The 20608-nt window shown below is 31.1% G+C and overlaps 1 protein-coding gene across 1 annotated transcript; it reads left to right on the top strand.

The window, feature by feature from the left end:
- Positions 1 to 6089: 6089 nt before the first annotated feature.
- Positions 6090 to 18764, top strand: LOC148282276 (uncharacterized; the record flags this gene model as incomplete). Its single annotated transcript, XM_088225354.1, has 4 exons — positions 6090 to 6214; positions 10153 to 10310; positions 16564 to 16715; positions 16821 to 18764. Coding segments are annotated over 4 exons (2043 nt in total), but the record flags the coding sequence as incomplete, so codon positions are not given.
- Positions 18765 to 20608: the final 1844 nt, after the last annotated feature.

Raw genomic sequence — 20608 nt, 5'->3', positions numbered from 1 at the left:
TGGTTAACATATCACAACAGAGATAGAGGACATCTTAGAGAAGAAAATATGAAAGACTAGACATTGGGGCTTATGACCTGTCATTGGCTGGTTTAAGTGACCACTTTACACAATGTTTAACATTTACTATTCTCCCTATGTCTAAACGTCCGCCTTTCCTAAACTCTTCTTTCTGTTGACTTTTGTGAAGTCAAAGAGCTGAAGCCTTCATTGATGTGGGTAAGATTCATCTGGCTGAATTATTTCACCTTCTAGGTGTTGTACGGTATACCAAGTAGGTACGTCGTACGAATGTTCTCATTTTAAATAAGTTCATTGTCAACACTGGGGTATAATTTAATACAGATGATACTTCATGGAACGATAGGTTCAAATTACGTTTTAAAAATGTGCAAAACGCGTAGTAGAGTAAGCTGTATGTCGCGCTTTTTTACGCTGCTTCACATTTACTGACCACTGCGCGTAAAACACTATTATCCATCAAATAAAAAATAAATTCCGGAGCCTCAATTGAATGGAACACGAGACGGATGCTTAATGCCGCATTTAGTGTAAACATAAATTTCAATGATTATTTATTTATATTTATTTTATTTATTTATTCACACATTTTATCATTTATACACTTTTTTGAACACTTTGCCCAGCTAACAACGGTACATAGGGGAAGGTGGGGTATGATGGGGTAGTGGGGCAAGATGGGGCCCTGTGGTAAAAGCCGAAATCTGCCGAGTAGCTCCGAGCACATTACGCCATTTGATGCTCTCCTTAGACCTCCCACCAATGATGCAATTGCAGCGGACATGTGTGCACGCTTCGATACGCAGCGATACTAAACGTGTTTTTAGCAAATTTTATGTTATTTTATCGAGTTTTGCTGCTTGTGACATTAAAGGAAGCATATCGTGATTTTAACTGGCTGATGGTCGTTTTACAAGCTCAAAGTATTGTAATTTACAGTAAGTTCATCAATTATTTCCAGAGAAATTGTATTTTGTAAACTATAAGCGTTGTTAACCAGCATAGTAAAAGAGGCAAGACAGAGAAGAGAATAATATTTACAAGTTGATAGAAAGAACAGACAATTTAAATATAATTTTACTAGCATATATATTGATACACATATATATGTACATGTATATATATATATACATATGTGCACACATATATACTTATACACTCATACATATACTCATGTGCACACACATACATACATAAATACATAAAATATAAACAATTTAATTAATACATGCGAAACTTTATGATTGCCATTTGTTTTCGTTAAACTATTCTTTATTTTTATATTTTATTTTGAACATCCAGTAAGAATCTCCAATCCGTAGCATGCATCAACCTCTCTGACTCCCCACGACCAATGTCATGAAAAAGCGAGGTCAACACCTTTCTCAACTTGACAACACTCTCGCTTTTCCACATTTTGGCAAAAAAATATGGATCTTCTCGCCAACGTAATAGCGTTGCCTCGATGCTAGAATAGTGTTGACCCCGTCACTTAGTATCAGATCCCTATTGGTGTATATTGTATTATGTTTGTGGTTGACGCTTGGATATTTGTCTCTATCTATGTGTGTAACCACTACCGTTCTAAACATATGATATATTGTTGAAAGTGTTTAATGATAATAAGTACTCTGAATTCTCTGAAAAGCAAGTCACTTGGATAACGAAATGGTTTTTTTTTAATTTTATTACTCTGATTAAAGATTTATGTGCAAGTGTTACCGGCTCAAGGGTGTTTTTTATGCAAGCTCCCAAACCAATTAGACCATAAGTCAACTCAATATTTTTCAGTGCGTGGTATGGTGTTTTAGGTCCGGAACTTGAAGTACATTTCTGGGTGGGATGAAAAAATGTATCAAGCGCTTTATTTTTACAGTTTCAATTTGTTCATCTCACCTCAAATACTGTTTTTTTTTTTAAAGAAGGCTGGATTTAACTCCCCAGAGATCTTTTTTACTGAACAGAATTCCTATTCACGTGTTCGTAATATAATGTTCCGCTTTTTAACCAATACCCTATTGAGAAGAAATGAATGGAATAGTTGAAATAATTGTGAATGGCTCAAGCTAAGCCGTGGCCATACCATAATAGAACTTCATTACATGTTATTGTCATAGGTACGTTATTCATTCAATAATCTATAATAAGTATCATTTTTTGCACAAATAATCATTTGATAGCTTAAATGTATTTTGGTGTTTATTTCGTATTTGCTCTATGTGGTAGCCCACCACATACATAATAACGTGTAAGATTGCAAAACAGGTCCTAAAATTAAGCATCTTACTACCAACCTAGGACACAGCTGCTATCATTATTTATAATTATTACCATCATCATGTCCCTATCCACTTTGTGTGGTGCATAGGGCATGACATTGATTCACCAAAAAGCGGCGTATTTTGATCACACCAGTTCTGAAACAATGAAATATTGCAGTGTAAAAACACCTTTTAAATCAATATTTCATGTCAAACTTCCCGGGAATCGAACCCGGGACTGCAAGTATGGGAGGCGAATGGGCCAATCAATACTACGAAATGAACTTTTAACCACTCGATTTCCTTTTTTTCCTTTTTCAAGATTTTACCTGAGAATACCCATCGAGGCAAAAACGCTCACCCAGAACACACAAAATGAGGAACTTTAGCCCTACGGGAAATTTATACGAAAAATGTTTTCTTGCGTTCGATAAAAATTAGGGCATTAAATTATACTGCAAAGTTTCTTGAAAATGTACGAAAAAAATGTACATATATTTAAAATAAAACACACTACTTTGAACGACGTCACTGATTCATATAATCTAACAAATGATATGAGAGCCGTGAAGGATATCCGGTTTGCTTACCGTCGAGAGAGCTGACAGAGAAGAACCTTTGACGTCACATGTGGAGCTATTTCAGAAATATAAAGCTTAAAAAAATCATAGCGCTGATAATACGATTTATAAATTATTATTTTTTTGCCTTTATTTAATTGACTATGAACAAATAAAAAAATATAAGAAAAACACAGAACTTCCTCATCGTATGGTTAATTCCCCCGGACACGGCAAGCAATAATAATAAGCGTATCAAAAAATAATTGTCGGTAAAAAGCAATTTATTGATAATTGAAAGCCTTATTTATGGAAAACTGTCTAGTATTAATTGAATTCCAAACAATTTAACTGCTCGCATTGGCCGTAAAATGTAATAAAATATAAAATTTACTGAAAACGGAAAGACATTTTAATTCACATATGGTTGTTTAATATTTTTTATGATTCATTCAATTCAGTGCCGAATAAATCGGCATCAATTGTAAAGCATAATAGTATAGTGAAAATTAAAGTAAAATTAAGTAATTTAGAGTAAAATTAAAGTAAATTAAAGTAAAAGCAAACATATTGGGTATTGTCTATTTTTACTAGGTAAAGTAAATGTAAACCTGTTCTGAGGTAGACAGCATTTAAAAAAAATAAATACACATAATAAATAATACAAATATTTTTTTTGTAGATTTCTATTATTAGTATCAATTATACAAAATTGAATAATATTTAAAAATATGAAATCTTACAAAAAGTTTTGGAACTAAAAAATCAAAACTGTCAAAATATACGTAACTGAAAAAATATATGAAAATGAAAAAATATATGAAACTGAAAAAAAATTAATACAGAAAAAGAAATAATCATTAAAAGGTATAAACTAACAGAAAGTAATAAATTTGTAAAAACAAAAAAAAACAACACATTGACAAATAAAATTATATCACTCAAAACTCTTATTAGCTGTTCCAACCGGCTCTTTCCCATTTTTTAAATTCACTCTTTTGTACATATTTTTAATTTTTTTATTTTAATTTTGTTGTTTAGCTAGAGCTTAGCATAATATTTCTTGTGAAAGCGTGTTGCATACTCGGGGGCCTATAAAAATTGGATGCCTTTGGACAAAATAAGTTTTCATATGAGGAATATTTTTTTCCCTTCAGTTTTAAATCTAGTATTTATAGTATGGGTGACGATGAGCGAAGCTTTGTTAATATGAATGCCTTCTAAAATTGCCTTTATAAACATTTGTCTTACATTTAATTTATTGGCTTTACGAAATAATGGTTCTGATTCACAACGCAAAGGCTTTTTGAATACAACTATTATTCTTAATGATTAATTTATTGATTATGCGAATCAGTAATGTATATTTTTTTTTTTTTTATCTCGGAACCAGATCTAGGAGGTTGCCGCGGGATTCGCGACAACCTCCACGTTGGCGTTGGCCAACACTCCAAGCTGGCGCTTTTCTGAACAATTTACATTCCTAGAAAAGTATCTGGCCGCGCAAACCGCTGAATTTCAATCTCGCTCTTGAACAACTTTCACAAAGAATTTTGAAAATATACAATACAGAATTATTTCCCAGGGCACCCCTATTATGTGTACCTTTTGTAAAGTTTAAACCATTTTTGGGTTTCGTATACAGAAATTGCGAGGGATAAGGTTTTATTGTTTGATAAGAGAATTTCTAGAATTTAAATACCCATCTTATTGTTACGATGGTTACGATTATCATTTTCAAAGAAAGTTTTGACTGAATAACTTGGCTAATTTTATTGCGGACGGTAATTTACAGCAGAAACGATTAATGGTAAATTTTTGTGGGTGACAGATTCGTGCTTACTGTGCTTAAATTTTCAAAATACTGGTTGAAAAAAAATTATTAGTTCACTTTCTAAATCCTTTATTTTTATTACATCTATATACATGTACAAGTTGTACTTATATACATAGAAAATATGAAAAGTTAAAATTATAATTCTGAAAAAATTATATTGAAAATATAAGTTTTTTTTTTTAAAAACTTCTTATCTATTCATATCAAATACACGCCCATTCACCCTCCAAAACCAAACCCCAATCACATACTCACACACCCTTACGCACATGCACTCCCCCTATAATTATTTTTAGTATGTTTTCTTTTCTTAACTTAACGGGATTTAAAAAAAAAAATCTGTGGAACACTCTATTGACTTTATTTTACGCTTTCGTATAATATTGCATAATGTATATTTATTTTGTAAAACCTGTTGATTTCCTTAGTAAAAAATACCACTGGAAATGTTTTTTGTTTTCGTTAATAGCCTTTTCAAAGACTGTTTTTAATATAGGTACAATTATTAAGTGAATATTTTGTTGAAATCAACAAAGAACACCTTCTAAATCATTTAATTAAATCAAACATATTCGTGTTATGTCATTTTTCCAGCGATTTGTCCTATTTTCCGCTTTTTATGATTCTTTAATCAAAGTGTTTTTATTACCCGTGTATTTATTACCCAACCCAGGCTCAGCTTTAATTTAAAAGAAGCATCTGACGATTACCTCTACCCACGCCCACGTATGTATGTACTGTAATCTAGAGCGATCGTGTGATCTAAATCACCAGATCCCAATTAAGCCTACCCCCATAATTAACTTCCGATTAATGACCGTTCTGTTGGTTGGAAGGTAGGCCTCTGTTTCCCGCGGTTTTACCGGGAAACCCTCAAAGGAAAATTCTCATTGTACCCGAACTTTCCATTCACGATTTTTGAGGGAATTTCGACGAAACCACAAATTATACCGAACTGGCATATGCAGGGAAACCCTTGTTTTTGTTTTATTCATTCGTTTGCCTGATATTCCATTTTGCCAATGTTTCCGGAATGGTTGAATATTTTTTTTGTTTTGTTTGGTTTTGGGTATAATTGAATCAGCTTTGGAAATTCATAAAGTCGAAATGAAAATAATTGTGTTTTGATAAATCAATTTTCCTTTTTGATATAATAATACCGAAACATTTATGATGTAACGTAATATATTGTAAATAATAAAATATATTTCAAATGCAATGAAATATTATTTTATATATGAACAAAAATTATCATTATGAATGAGGGCAAGTTTATAATTATATTATTGTGCGACTGTAAGTTCAGATACATTTATTTCGGAGTATGTTTCTAGCAATAAAAAATTCAAAAACATGTTTTTTATGCATTAAAACATAATCTACAAAAACCCGAGTTTGTAAAAATATTTTATTGTTCCAGTGGATACCACAGCACAGTATGATGCAGCAAGGGCCTATCTCAAGGAGCTAGACATCATGTCCAGTGTCTGGATTGGACTTATTAAAAGCAATGAAGAAGGGGATTTTACATGGACGTAAGTTTTCAACATTTTTCGTTTTACAATTCCTTATTATGTTTTAAAGAAAGATTCCATCGATAATATTATATTTTTTTTAATCTAGAAGGTAAATGAAAACAAGTTGGTGTTTTAAATCCATAATCTGTACAAATAAAATAATGTTAAAATAGGTAAGTTCGTTTTGTCCACGTTTTTTTAAATAATTATTATTCAATGTTGTATTTCATTGCCATATATTTTTTTTAATACTCTGATTTACCTCTTATGTACATTGTAAAAAAAATAACAAAATATTATAATAAATAAAAAAATAAATGATAACTTTTTTTCACAGCTTCTCTTACATCAATTTACTTTACAGACGGATCGAAATGATTATTTTTTCCGCATTGGAAACTGTTAATTTTTCATATTTATTTCTATTGACATCCAAAAAATACATGAAATAATACAAGAGTAATACAAATTAATAATCTAAACAATTACAATTAATTAAGCTCTTGCTTTTGTTTGAAGAGTAGGACCATTACGCGATGTAGTATGAAAACTTTGCAATTTTTAATATATAATTATTTAATGAAAGAAGAAAAATAATTAGGAATGACTATGGGCTTATGTAATAACCAGCATTTTTACTTAAAACAAATTTTACTGCCCGCGGAGCTGTTATCGAATCTGAGTGTAGTACAATTTTTGATTCGATCTAACTATCAAACTTGGCAAAAGCCTCCTCAGAAGTTGGGATAACGAATAGAACTTTGTACTATAAACGTATACCTACCTACAAAATCTCATAAACGAAGTTAAAGTACTTAAGTAGTCCGTAAGTATTTGGCTGTATTTAACTTAAACTATTTGCCCAGTCAATTGCCTCTACTAAATTCCAGAAACGTAATCGAAATCCGGGTCAGATTTTGAAACAAATCAGGGAAGAATGCAAACAATTTTAAATTAAGGCTCAATCTTATTCGGAAGATTGATTTATTGGAAGCAATAATTAAATACCACAGTATTAATACAATTTTAATATAATGGCCAACAGTTGTCGGAAAGGACAAATAAAAAACGTAAGAGGTATTCAATTTTTTTTTTACATTAAATAGTACAAACTTTGAAAGTCCACTTTTTTAGTAACTGCTTTGGATATTTTTCTTAGCTTGTTTAAATGAAGTTAAGTAAAAGTAAAAAGAACCTACTTTGTGCTACTACCTTAAGAATAAGATTACTTAATACAATATACTTTGTATAAAGGTTCTAAAAATTAATAGATCAGAAACATTCTTATTATCAAACACAAGACGCTCAAAACAATTAAAAATCTCATTTAAAACATTTCATCAATTAAAACTACTTGAAATGTATGGAAATATAATAAAATTACAACAATGTTGTTGTAATTCATCAACTATTTAGTTCGTAGTTATAAAATATTGTACATGTCATGATGCTTTATACTCGTGTACTTAATATTATGTCCTTGGATTTGCTCCAAAAAAGTTTTAAGACACGGATTCTTAATTCAACAAAACATTTTTATAACAGTTGAATTTAAACTCTTTGGAATTTCAGAAACTTATAGTGAACAATTTTATAATAAAGACAAACGAATTTACATTCCCGTTACGTTAAATGAATGAGGAAGTTCTGTGTCTTTTAAAAAGTATTATTTGTTAATAGACTATTAAACTAAGCCAAAAAACTAATTTATTTTTTATATATCGTATCATTTTTTTAAGGATTTGTATTTTTTAAAATTAATTCGCGTGTTACGTCTCAAGTTATTTTCCCCTTCTTTTCAATGAATTCTGCTGATTAGTCGGTTGACTTACTGTAAACCGTTAATCTATTACTAATTTCTTATCATTAGTTGATTTAGAAGAATTAGTGACGTCATACAAAGTAATCCGTTTTCATTAAAATAATTTTTATCATGTTTTTCATACATTTTTCATAATTAAGTGCTCTAATTTACACCACGGGTAAGAATACCTTTTTGATATCCAATTTCCCGTAGGGCTGAACTTCCTCATTGTAAACGTTGTGCTCTGTTGATGGGTTTCCTTTTCCTGTATTGTGAAAGTTTTCCCCTGATTTGCTGAAGAATATATTTTTTTAAATTTTGTTGATCGAGTTGTGAAATCTGATAGTTTCTCAAATTTTCAATTTTTCACATACACATAATATATAACCGCAGTTTGTTTATAAAATAGAGATTTGTGTTTAAACTTGGCTCATATTTTTCATAATTTACCACATTACGTAATAGTACGTTTTGAGTTTAATTTATGAATTGTGTGCATGAATATATTTCGTTACCGCTAGATCTTAAAATATTGCAAGAGGAACTGGGAATATTTTCCCGGCCGTTTGTGGACCGAATTTAGGAACTTCTCCGCATTTTCTTTTTTAAAAAGGAAACCACAGAAAAGTCAATCAGTAGAAACTGGACCATTGATAAACATCACCAGAGCTCCCTTTCCGCTTGGTCCGAGTAGCCGGCATGTTGTGTCCTACTTTTGTATTTCAACAATGGCATATACATATTACTCTCACCATGTACTGGTGATTTTTTATAAGCTGTCGCGTGCGCTATACTTACACATACGCATTGTGTAGTATCCGTGAATAAGCCCACGGTATGACATCGCACGGCATACGCATTACGAAAATAATCTCTCTCGCGCTCAGACGCGCTTATGAGCTTGACATAAACAACTATTGCTTTATTAGTTGCTAATGATATGGTAATACAATATACACAGGATGCTTCTGCGTTCGTCTGAATTTCGCTGCGATTCTTAATAGTAAAAATATAATAATATGTACAAGATTTATGTTATGGATTAAAAACACCGGTTTATAAATATGTAGGTATTTTTATTTAATCAAATCATGAATAGGTCGGTTATGTAGTGATGGCGCTTTCAGAAAATTTACGCAAAAACATTTTTAATGTACAGAATACTGATTTTAAAAATCTTGATGTTATATATTGTTATATTAAATGTTTTTAAAAATCTCTTTTGGATTAGAGCGAAAAAAAACAATTACTTAAGAAAATGTCATATATAGAGTATTTATTTTTAAACAAGCATGTTTTTTATTTAATATTTTGTGTTCATCATAATCATAATTAATAGAATGTAATTAAAATGCACATTTCAAATTATATTGAAGAAAATATGTATTCACACTTGTTGATAAACAATAAATCTTGAATTTATATATTTAAAACAATCTACACAATTTCGCACTCTAGTTCTAGAGTCTAGAGTAATTGACTGTAAAAAAAAATAATTTTCAAACTTAAATTGCCCCTTGTTCTTGGAAGGACTATAATTAGAAAAATGCAACATTTTAAAAATGATTTGAAAAATATAAAATAATGAAACAATTTATTTTAGTAAATTAATATGACATTTTCTTAACCCATTGAATTTATTTTTCATATACACAACCCTCGATTCCAACACCGAATTTTAAAAATGGATGGCACATTTGGTTCAAATTTAATGCAACATATTTTTTAATCAACATCCTGTAGATTTTAAATGCGTTAGTGTGAGTTTTCTGAACGCGCTAGCTTAAGTTAAACCACCAGTACGTCAAGACTTCTTGCGAAAAATCTCTGTGACTTTCAAATATTTTATACGGTCCGGTCCGTGCGAAGGTCCGTCCATCTGAAAAGTAAATTTTACGATGTGAAAATTATTGTATCGCATCGATATTGATATAATATCTTCGTTATTTATTTATTTTCTTGTGACTTGATCAACTGAAGGCAGAATTGATCTTTGTGAATTTATCAACATTTTGACATGTTTGTATGATAAAACTTTTTCAGAAATGATAGATTCGCAACTTTCCCATGAACTTGACGATTTAATAAATGCGTGTATTGAATTTGGGCGACTAATGCAGAATGTTTATATTTCATCCTGTTTCTTTTTTAGGGATTACAAAGCTTTGAGCGGTGAGGGTTACTGGGCCTCCGCCCCTGAGGGGGGCCGCACCCCCCTGTGCACCGCCCTGGACCCCGCCAGGGACTACCGCTGGGGAGCCCTCAGCTGCGGGGGCCCTCAGATTGCATCCTTTATCTGTGAACTACCAGGTTATATTGCTATAAGCATATTTTTTTTAATATTTGTTTTAATGACGTGTGAATTTAAAAAAAAAATGTGCAATGTTCGACCTTACCTGGCAAAACTAGGTACCTACCTTTATTTAGCTATGACATATTTGTAAAAATGCAAAGAGTCATTTCTCGTGCAGGAAACCTTGCATTGACATAAAACTAGAGGTGAAAACAAACAAATAAATTTACTATCCGAACCAACATAATTGAATAAATTGAATATTTGAACGAATTTGAATGAATTGAATATTCGAACAAATTCTTTGAATGAATCATTCATTTCTGGCATTCCATAAATAATAGAAATGAGCGTTTCAGTTATTGCGGCCTATAGTCACTCAAAACCTTAAGAGGTAGTGGCCACAAAATTTGGAGAAAATTTAGCTTCTTCAAAATTTATAAATTCGTGGGGAGGTAGTACGGAATCCGCATTTTCGTCTATTTTAAAGGAATAACCCGCTAAACCTCTACCTTGAGGCTTGTCAACAGGTGGGATAGAGGGAACATGGAAGGAGGGTAATGAAAAATACCCGACAGCAGGCAAACCATTTAAAAAAAAAATATTTCTTGGATTTTTTTCTTGCAACTGGTGGGAATCGAACCCGCGACGCCAGTTTCACGGTTGGCCGTCTAGCCAACTGCGCCACGGCGCCTGTGAAAATAGTCAGTATCCTCGAAATCCTTAAATTATGTGACTACCTCCCGCAGAATGTCAAATCGATATTTCAAATAATAAATTCAATCAATTCGTTCGTTCGATCATTCGTTTACTCGTTTATTCATTCATTAATTCATTATTTCATTTATTAATTCAACTACTAATTGATTCTAATGAATTACCGCATCAGAAAGAATTTAGTAATCGAATGCATTCGATTATTTTCATTCGAATGAATCATCTCTACATAAAAGATTTTACTATAATTTAATTTTACGTAAGATCAACGCACAAATATGTGTCATGATTGTCACAACGGTCAATATGCCAATGCGAAACGGAAGTATAAAAAAATCAACGTAAGTATCCGGACATTCGACATTAGGATTCGCGGCTCAGTTCAATATTCTGATTTGTGATATCCATATCCACTATCCATATGAACTAGATATTTTTTTTATTATATTTATAGTAATATTGGCAAACTATTCGATTTGGTTTTCTTAGTCTAAATATTACATTTTCTTGCGATAGAGAAACTTAATCCTATCACATAATGGATTCCTTTTTATTCCCATTTTATATATCTTCCTCTGGGGACATTTCACGAGTCGAAATCGCAAAAAAACAATTTATTTTACGCCTTTTGCTATGTTTTTCAACGCGTATCGCTTCAGGTGGGATCTGAAGATACCTACATCTATTTTATTTATAAAGTACAACACACGAGACCTTTAAAAACCAGTTAAGATAGTCCATTTTTTATATATCTGGACTCTATTAACGTCTGTATTTTTAATAATCACTGTGGAATAAACTGTTATGTAATTGAAAATATTTTCTATTTAAATTAAAATAAAATAACTTTGTTTTATACCACTTCTATTTCTTTATTACCGACCAATTTCGAAGCTACATAAGCTTCCTTATCAAGGTTCAAATAATTACTAAATTAATTATACCTTGATAGAGAAGCCTGTGTAGCTTCGAAACCGATCGGTAATAAAATAAAAGAAAAGTTATTAAAAACAAAGCTGTGTTACTTTTATTATAATGGTTAACCACAAAGTTAACGGTTCAAATTAGAGGTGGTAAAAAAACAACAAACAGACAACCCACCGGCGAAGCGCCTACTTATTTTCAAATTATATTGCTCATTATTGCTATATTTCAATATTTTTTAGTGTACTTTTTAATTTCGAGATGAAAAATAAGAAGCCTATTTTAATTCGCAGCTCTTCGACCATTCCTATGAAAAAAAATCAAGTCAATTGGTAGCTCCGTTGCGATGTGAAGAAAACACAAACAAACAAACAAACCCACTTTCGCATTTGTAATATTACATTAGTATTTCCATACTAGTAAACTTCCGTATAGATGTTCAATTCACAATATTACCTAATTTGCATTCTACATAACCTACCTTTGATTAGTAAAAAAAGTCAATAGATATCATCTCAATACCCACTCTTTTAACCGCAAACTGAAATCTGCATTAAGGTAAGATAATCACGGTTAGTCAGTTAACAGAGGTATCTTTAGTTGTGTCTAAATTAAACTCCACTGATATATTAATACATAGACGAGCCCTATAGAGTAAAATATTTTTAAAAGTAGTGACACGAAAACGTACCCATAGTTACTAAGTTAGTTTATTTATACCAGGGCTGCATTCAACGATCATGCATTTGTTACCAAAAATTGGAGGATACTCATTTTTGCATATAAAAAAGTTTATATTTCAACGTTAACAATCAACATTCGTTTTTGGTGGATCCCAATCAGATTATTTCCGTAAATTCCTTATAATTTTAACCCATTTATTTCTTGGATTTCGGGAAATGCAAAAATAATATTTTTTCGTATTTACTCGTTTGGGCATAATAATCATTTTTGATGACTCGGGGCATGTCTATGGGTTTCTAATATAGGTAAACTCGAATTTCCCGTCCGAAAATATTGTGTTTATTTCGCTAGCACAAAGCAACAGTAAGATATCTCTGAAAACCAAATTCTTGTCATTTTAGGCTGATTATTTATTTATTTACTATACGGCACAAGTGCCTACAGGTGGATTACATCAAATTACGAAACGGCCATATTGAAAAGCGACTGATCTATCGACGCTTTGTATTTTACAATTTGGATAACCACAGCTGCTTTGTAAATTTGTAAAGATTTTAGATATTTTGGAGAGAGCGTTAAAGTTATAATAATATAATTTACTTTACTTTTAAAATACGAAAAACAAGTTTATTTAGGTAATAATAATTAATACGATTAGGTTAGGTTTTTTGTATTTCAATAATTATTATAAATTAAACCATAAAACAGTTTAATAACTGTTTAATTTATTTTGTTATGTGAAGTTAGGCTAGGTTGGGTTAAGTTTAATAAAAAAAAAATGTAATATTTATTTTTACTACTTTTTTGGTAGAAAGGGAACCAAAAAGAACAATCGCGCGCGATTTATATTCGGCCAAAACATTATGGCTGATCGTTCGGTCAGCCAAAATGCAAAACGGCTTATTTTCCTTAAGCCGTTTTACATTATGGAACCGTTTCGTAATTTGGCTGGCAATGTATAATCCACCTAAAATGTCAATCCGGCTGGGACATATGTAATATGAAAAGTTTTTTTTTTCATTTACATATTTGAAGTTTTTATTTCTACTTAGTCGGCCTCGTGGTATAATGGTCAGCGCGTTTGCCTGCCGTGCAAGAGGTCTCGGGTTCGATTATCGACATGTTTGATACGAAATATTTATTAAAAGGGTGTTTTCACACTAAAATATTGTATAGTCCCTGAACTGGTACTTGAAGCGTAAGACTGATCATCTTACCTTTATGTAACAAAAATGATCAAGATACGCTACGATTGGTATACCAATGCAGTGCCCTATGCACCATTAGGTGCGTAAAGGGAATGATGATGAGCATTTTTTTGTAAGGTTAAACTAACACTAAACAAAAACATAAATAATATTAATCTAGATTCTAGACTAGATTATTACTTTGAAGAAAGTTATAATCTGTAGGTACCACTTTAAAGTGATTTTGTTTGACTATGAATAATAGGTACATATACGCCGCATTTTGTTGATTATTAGGGACTAAAATTACGGAATATTTACAAATAACTACTAAGTGCTTACTTACATAATATATTATATTATTATCTCGTTCTAATTGGGGATAGGATTATCTTCATTGAGAGAACAAACTAAGTCATCGGTCAACATTAATAAGCGGCTTAGAAAGATTTGCTTAAATTATTTGTTTACTCTCTAATTTGTTGAATGAACAATATCCAGAGAACTCCAGGCCTGGAGTTTTCTGGAGGGTTGGGGTGTTCGAACTCTAATTTTTGGTCGATAATAGTCTTCTTTAGACCAATTTTTAAATATCGTCGTTAACTAACTAAATAACTTGTAAATACCAAACTGTATTTTTTTCAGGAGAGTTAAAACTGTTTTTTCTTCTTCAGTAGAAAATTCCGAAATGTAAAAAAGACGTTTTTTTCATATTTACAGAGTTAACTAGATTTACGATTTTTTTTTAATTTTTACTAAGAACATAATCAAATTTCTATTTATAGATTTGAGGGGTTTTATTGATAATTTTTCTATTTTAGATAATGGATTTGGGAGGTTTTCATACGTAATTTGGGTGAGCATACAAAGGAAAAAGTGCAAAGGTTAAGTTTATGATGAAATTGAGTTTACTAAATTAAATTTCTAGGATTCATTTTAATACCCCAATATTTGCTAGAATATGGAGTAGGACTTTTTCGGGCAAAGCGACATACGCCAATGTATTCAGCGGGAACATTTATGTTCCTGTTTTTCATGTAACATTTGTTTGTTAAATGCTTTGAATCGACAGGCATTTGGGTAGGTCCATATTCCAAATAAACGGTGAAGCTAATGCAACCAAAATGCCAAAGATTCCAAACTGTTGAAAGTGAAATCAAACGGAGTTCATCTTTATTTTATGATTTTCCTCGGGAAGAAAATTATGTTAACGTTTGAAAATCGTGTTTTGTAATAACACTATAGCTCAACAGAGCTTAACAAAGAATCGAAAAAAGTAATCGCATGTAAAAAAAAGTCCGCATAATCGATTCGAAAATTATAGTAAAAACGTTTTATTATTATTATTATTTTTTATTGCGGGGTATATATTATTATATCAAAACCGAAACGCAACAGCGATAAATTTATGAAATATCACTATGATGTAAATTAGTTTTTATATTGAAACAGAGTAGTGAGGGACTGGACCAAATTTGAAATTTAGCCATTTAAAAACATTTATTTTTTGTGCAAATAGAAGTGAATTGGTAGATTTCTAGCAAAAGCGATGCTCTAAAATAAATGTACAAAAATATTCTGAAAAAAAATAAAAACTCATTTTTGGAGATAATTCCTGAACTATCTCGACAGAAGTATTAATTTTTGCTTTATCATCGTTAGTTAGTAATAAAATAAATATAAATAATAATGAAATAATGTGAACAGCTTCATAACCAGAAGAGCTTTCACGATTGATATTTAATACAATATATTCTTCATTAGCGTCAAGTGTTAATATTTGTAGAATAATTGTATTATCTTTTTGTGTTCGAAGCATGTCTACACTGTTATGTTCTTTGACACCTAAAAATAATAAAACCACTATATAGTAAGAGGTTACATAATTGTAGACGAAGAACTAAAACTTGTTAAAAATTGTAGTCAACATGGACATAATACGAGAATATCAGACAAATACCATATGCAACTTTCTAAAACAAGGCAAGGACATTGAGACTAATGAACCAGGGACTGAAATTATACAATAAACTACCAGACAAAACTAAACAAAAGACTCAGACAAACTTTTCAAAAGATGTAAAAAATATTATTTTAAACAACAGAGTATGAATGAAAAATGTATATATTATTTTATGTAAAATGAATGTAATAATCCGTAAGGGTTTATTAATAAATTTTCAAATAAAAAAAAAAGAAATCGCAACAATATGGATACTCCTTAACTTAACCGATATCAAGTTTAAATTTAAGATTTAAAATTTTGCAATTCAACTTCACATCCCATTGAAAAATCTAGAAAATAAATCACTTACGGATCTTTAAAAAAGTTATAATATGTTCGTAGAAATCAATAAATTGCTTTGCTTTAATCCTCGGTAAATAGCGCGAACCATTGTAATTTTTAAATAAAAACAATAATTATCCAAACTGGACACAACACGAAAGCTCAATGATAGTACCCGGCAAGAGAATTTCCCTCGCAGCGGGATTTACGAGGTTTACAAGTTAGGCCGACGAATATTTTCGGATACAAGTATATACTACTATCCGAAAATAGTTACGTATCATAAAATGAACGCTAATTTCATCAAATTGTGTTTCAATTTAAATAAGCTAGGTAGTTTACATAATTTTTTTACCTGTTTTGTTTGCTTTTTTTTAACGCGTAGTATCCAGATTTTTAGCTGTATTATTTTTAGACTTCATTATTTTAATTCGCATTTTAAATTACATTTTCTACGTCTTTATTTTTTAGTACCAGCATGGGCCTTGAATCCGCCTGGCGGTTGTCTATTGAAGTCTCTACCTTCTCTCACGGTACAATTCCTCCCAGAATTGGCTGGAGTCCAGCTCATCTCCGACTGTGGACTGGATGGAACAAAGAAGGTCACATGCAAAGCAAATGAGGTGATTTTAATTTTCCATTCTTTTGTTTTTCTTACTTTATTGTCTAATAACATCAATCCCGATTAAATATTGTTTTATTTATAACAAATCCAAATATTTTTATAGAGCCACACGGACGTCCTTAAAGAGCTATCGTGCGCGATCTCGGAAGAGGACTTCTCCGATAATACTGTGACAGGAGTTAATGCAGTAGAAGTCAGTAGTGGTTCTCCTCGACCTTCTCCGGGAGGTTGGACCTGGGCGCCCACTACGCCTGCAGGAGACCTCTCTACCCGGCCTCGCAGAGAAACAACGCCTCCTTCAACCTCGATGCCCGTCTCTACAACCACCGCCATGCCTTATTCCTCCACATCGCAACAGTCAAAAACCAGTCCGCCGGTAACCAAGCCTCTCGTCCTTTCAGAATCAGCGCCATCGACTACTAAATCTACAAAAATTAATCAATCTACAACACAATCCAAAATGCTTGAAGATTCTGCCGTTAGTGAAAATCCCAAACAGGCAACAGTGACAACAACTCTTTTAGAAAGCAGTTCTTTAAAAACAAATATGGCAACTACACCGATAACTATCTCTCCGATCACGGACAAAGTAATCACGACCCCACCTCACACCCGAGATATACAAATTGTGCCGAAATCAAAAGAAAAAGAACATCAGGATATATTCACGCAAGCCACGGATCATTTTATCCCTCCTCTTGTCATGGCTAAAAGCAAATTGAGCGCTGATATGACGGTTGTGTCTCCAGAAATTAAACATCAACAATACATCGCTCATCACCTGCATCAATTGCATAAATCTACGGAACAAAGTGACATTACAAACACAAAATCTGTGATAAATAACACAGATTCGAACAGTAAGTTTGTTGAATTAAAAACTACAGATAAAACTCTAGTTACGGAAAAAGTCACAGCAAGTGTAACTCTTAAGTCTCCCATAATAGTCCAGATAAATAGTAATGCACCAACAATTCCCAAAGAAGAAACGGTTTCTAATTTAACAACTCAGTCTCAAATAGAAGCAGCCAACACACCTGACCAATTTATAGATGACAAATCTAAATATCGCAAACCAACTAAGGGAAAAAAATATGATAAAGTAAAAGAAGAGAAGAAAAAATCTAAAACAAGTACAGAAGTACTGACAACTGAATCTGTGCACAAAGTAGTACAAGTAACAATACCAAATATGGTTGGATCTAATACGCCAACTACTATCCTAGATATCACTACTAAACTACCAGATAAAATCTCTACAATGCAGCAAACTACACCAAAAACTGTTTTCACTACAACAACTCCTCTCACTACTTCCTCACATGTAATGAATACAACTGATATTGAGGAAACTAAAATTTTGATAGATCCAAATTTGATGAAACTTAATAAAGAGGGAAACGTTAACAACGAAAGTGAAATTGTTCAGCAAATTATAGTAGAAATTCCTATTACAATAGAAAAGGAAAAGATTAATCAAACGGAAAGTAATCCTACTAATTTTGCTAACAAGAAAAATTCTACATCCATAAATCATTCGAGTGATTTAAATCCTCAAGTAATTACAAAGGAAAAAGACACAAACAGTTCTGAAGAAATTCTCGAACAAAATATGGAACCTATACCCAGGCCAAATAGGTCACGCACACTAACACAAACACCACAGCACAGATCATTCTACCCATATTTTTTCAACAGAGTTCTTGGTTAAAATTACATCATGAGAGAGATTAATCGAGATAGAAATCTATAGTTTTGTCGTAGCTTTGAAGCCAAAGATGTGCTAAATGCGGATTTATTACATTTGCACAAGCACGCTTTGCAATGAGTTTATATAAACAGATTGGCACAATCTGCACAGTGGGTTTGTGATATGATCACATAGTTTATAATAGCGTTGATGTTCCGAAATATTATATATGTATTACCTTCAAACAGAATTTGTTCAGAATTAAGTGTGTTACATTAATAAAGTTAGAGATGCATGATTTGACTTAATAGAATGTAACTCTTGGCACAAATTACTCATATACATTGCACAATTATATTTAAAAATATCTGAAAAACCATTTGGTTTTTATGTACGTAATACATAGTATGTACCTGCTTGTTGAGAGATACCAAATACCAATAATGAATAATTTCAACCCATTTAAAGAAAGGTCGTTATATAGTTAGTTTGGCAATGGATAAATACTGTATTGCTTTCGTACAGATCTACAGCTACATTCAATAGAACACATTTGTTTACTTAATTACTGACACGCTGTTTGTCACACTCCTTTTGATATTTTTTATGACAACTTGCAACATTGCAAGTTTAATATTTTGAAATATTTAAGCACCAATTATCACAGGATAAATAGCTCTACCTAGATCTAAGACAATTGATCATCTTTTGCTAATAAATAGTACTCACTGTAAATTTTAAAAAATATCCTTTTATATGTTATTGACAATTACATACTTGGTGAGGGTTAATAGTTCAGATGTCATTTTTAAATACAATGTATTAATAAAAACATATCCCACCGTAGAAAGATGTATCAATGTCATAATAATCTTGAATAATATTTTATGATATAATAATACTTCCCTCTCTCTGTTTTTCTATTTTTAAAAATTAGGATTATTACCTTTTTAGTTTAATATCAGACTCTTAATCTGCAAATTAAAGTCTTAAAGAGAACAATAGGAAGTCTTAGTTTAATCAGTCTAACAAGCTGAATAATTCTTCATTCCACTGTTTGACAATGCATCTAGCTAGATAAGTGTCTACGTTCTCTCAACTGTATTCGCATGGTGTCTGGGGTATTGGCAAACACATCTTAGGGAAATACATATTAAAATTATCGACCTTATCTTTATAATTACTAAAGAAATAATATATTTATGTCATTTATGTTATTTATACAGTTAATAGCTAAAGCTAGTCCAATGTATCAAATTTTAAGTAAAAAATTCACTCTATACCTTGTTATAAAATATTTTACATGGTATAATGACCAAAAATACGAAATTGATAATTGTAACTTATAAAGTGTTGAAAGCATTTATTTACTGCACATGAAAATGTAAATAACTAACAACGTTAATAAATTTGATGTCAATTTGTGTAGAATAAAGGTCAGTTGTTAGTTGTATTTATTAATAACATAACAGGCATATATGCAGGTGGGCATATTTCTGTGTAAACAAAACGAGGGTTCAACCAGTATTAAATTTAAAGAGGTGATCATGTAGTGATGCTAAAATTTGAGGAGGATTTTGATAAAGAAACAAAAATTCCAAAAGTAATGTCTAATGACTCTCAAATATGCACTTTTACAGTAGGTGTTTTCCACAAAACATACCTTATGTAGTGTGTTCATATTATTAACATTAATTATTTATATGAATGTATGTTAAACTTTGTTTAAAATCTCGGATATGTAAAAGAAATTTATTTTAGTTTGATAAATTATGAATAGTTTTTATTTGAATGTTCATATTATGCACACAACCATATCATTTAGATAACTTAATACCATAATTATACTAATTCATTATGAAATACTCAACACATAAATTGTATTTTACAAAATTAACCATATTCAAAAATAGATATTATTCACCAAGATTCTATGTAATTCACTTAGAGAAAATAAACATAATTATATGTATATATATATACCTATGTGCACACCCAACACAAATATGTAATGGTGTACTACTTATCAATGTACAATTTATCCACTTATATTTGTAATGTATTTTTACCATATAAATTTATTTCAAAAAGTTATTGGTAACATTTATTTCTATTCCATCTAGTAAACATAAAATACAATATAATACAAAGTTCAGTGGTGTTCTCATTAGTACTTTGAATTTGATTAACTTTTTTAGCCC

This window comes from Micrasema longulum, unplaced genomic scaffold, assembly GCF_059751315.1.
Source record: "Micrasema longulum isolate JH-2025_06_02 unplaced genomic scaffold, ASM5975131v1 h1tg000345l, whole genome shotgun sequence".
Classification (NCBI taxonomy): Eukaryota; Metazoa; Arthropoda; class Insecta; order Trichoptera; family Brachycentridae; genus Micrasema; species Micrasema longulum.
Note: the sequence above shows the minus strand (reverse complement) of the source record. Positions and strands in the feature narration are given on the sequence as shown.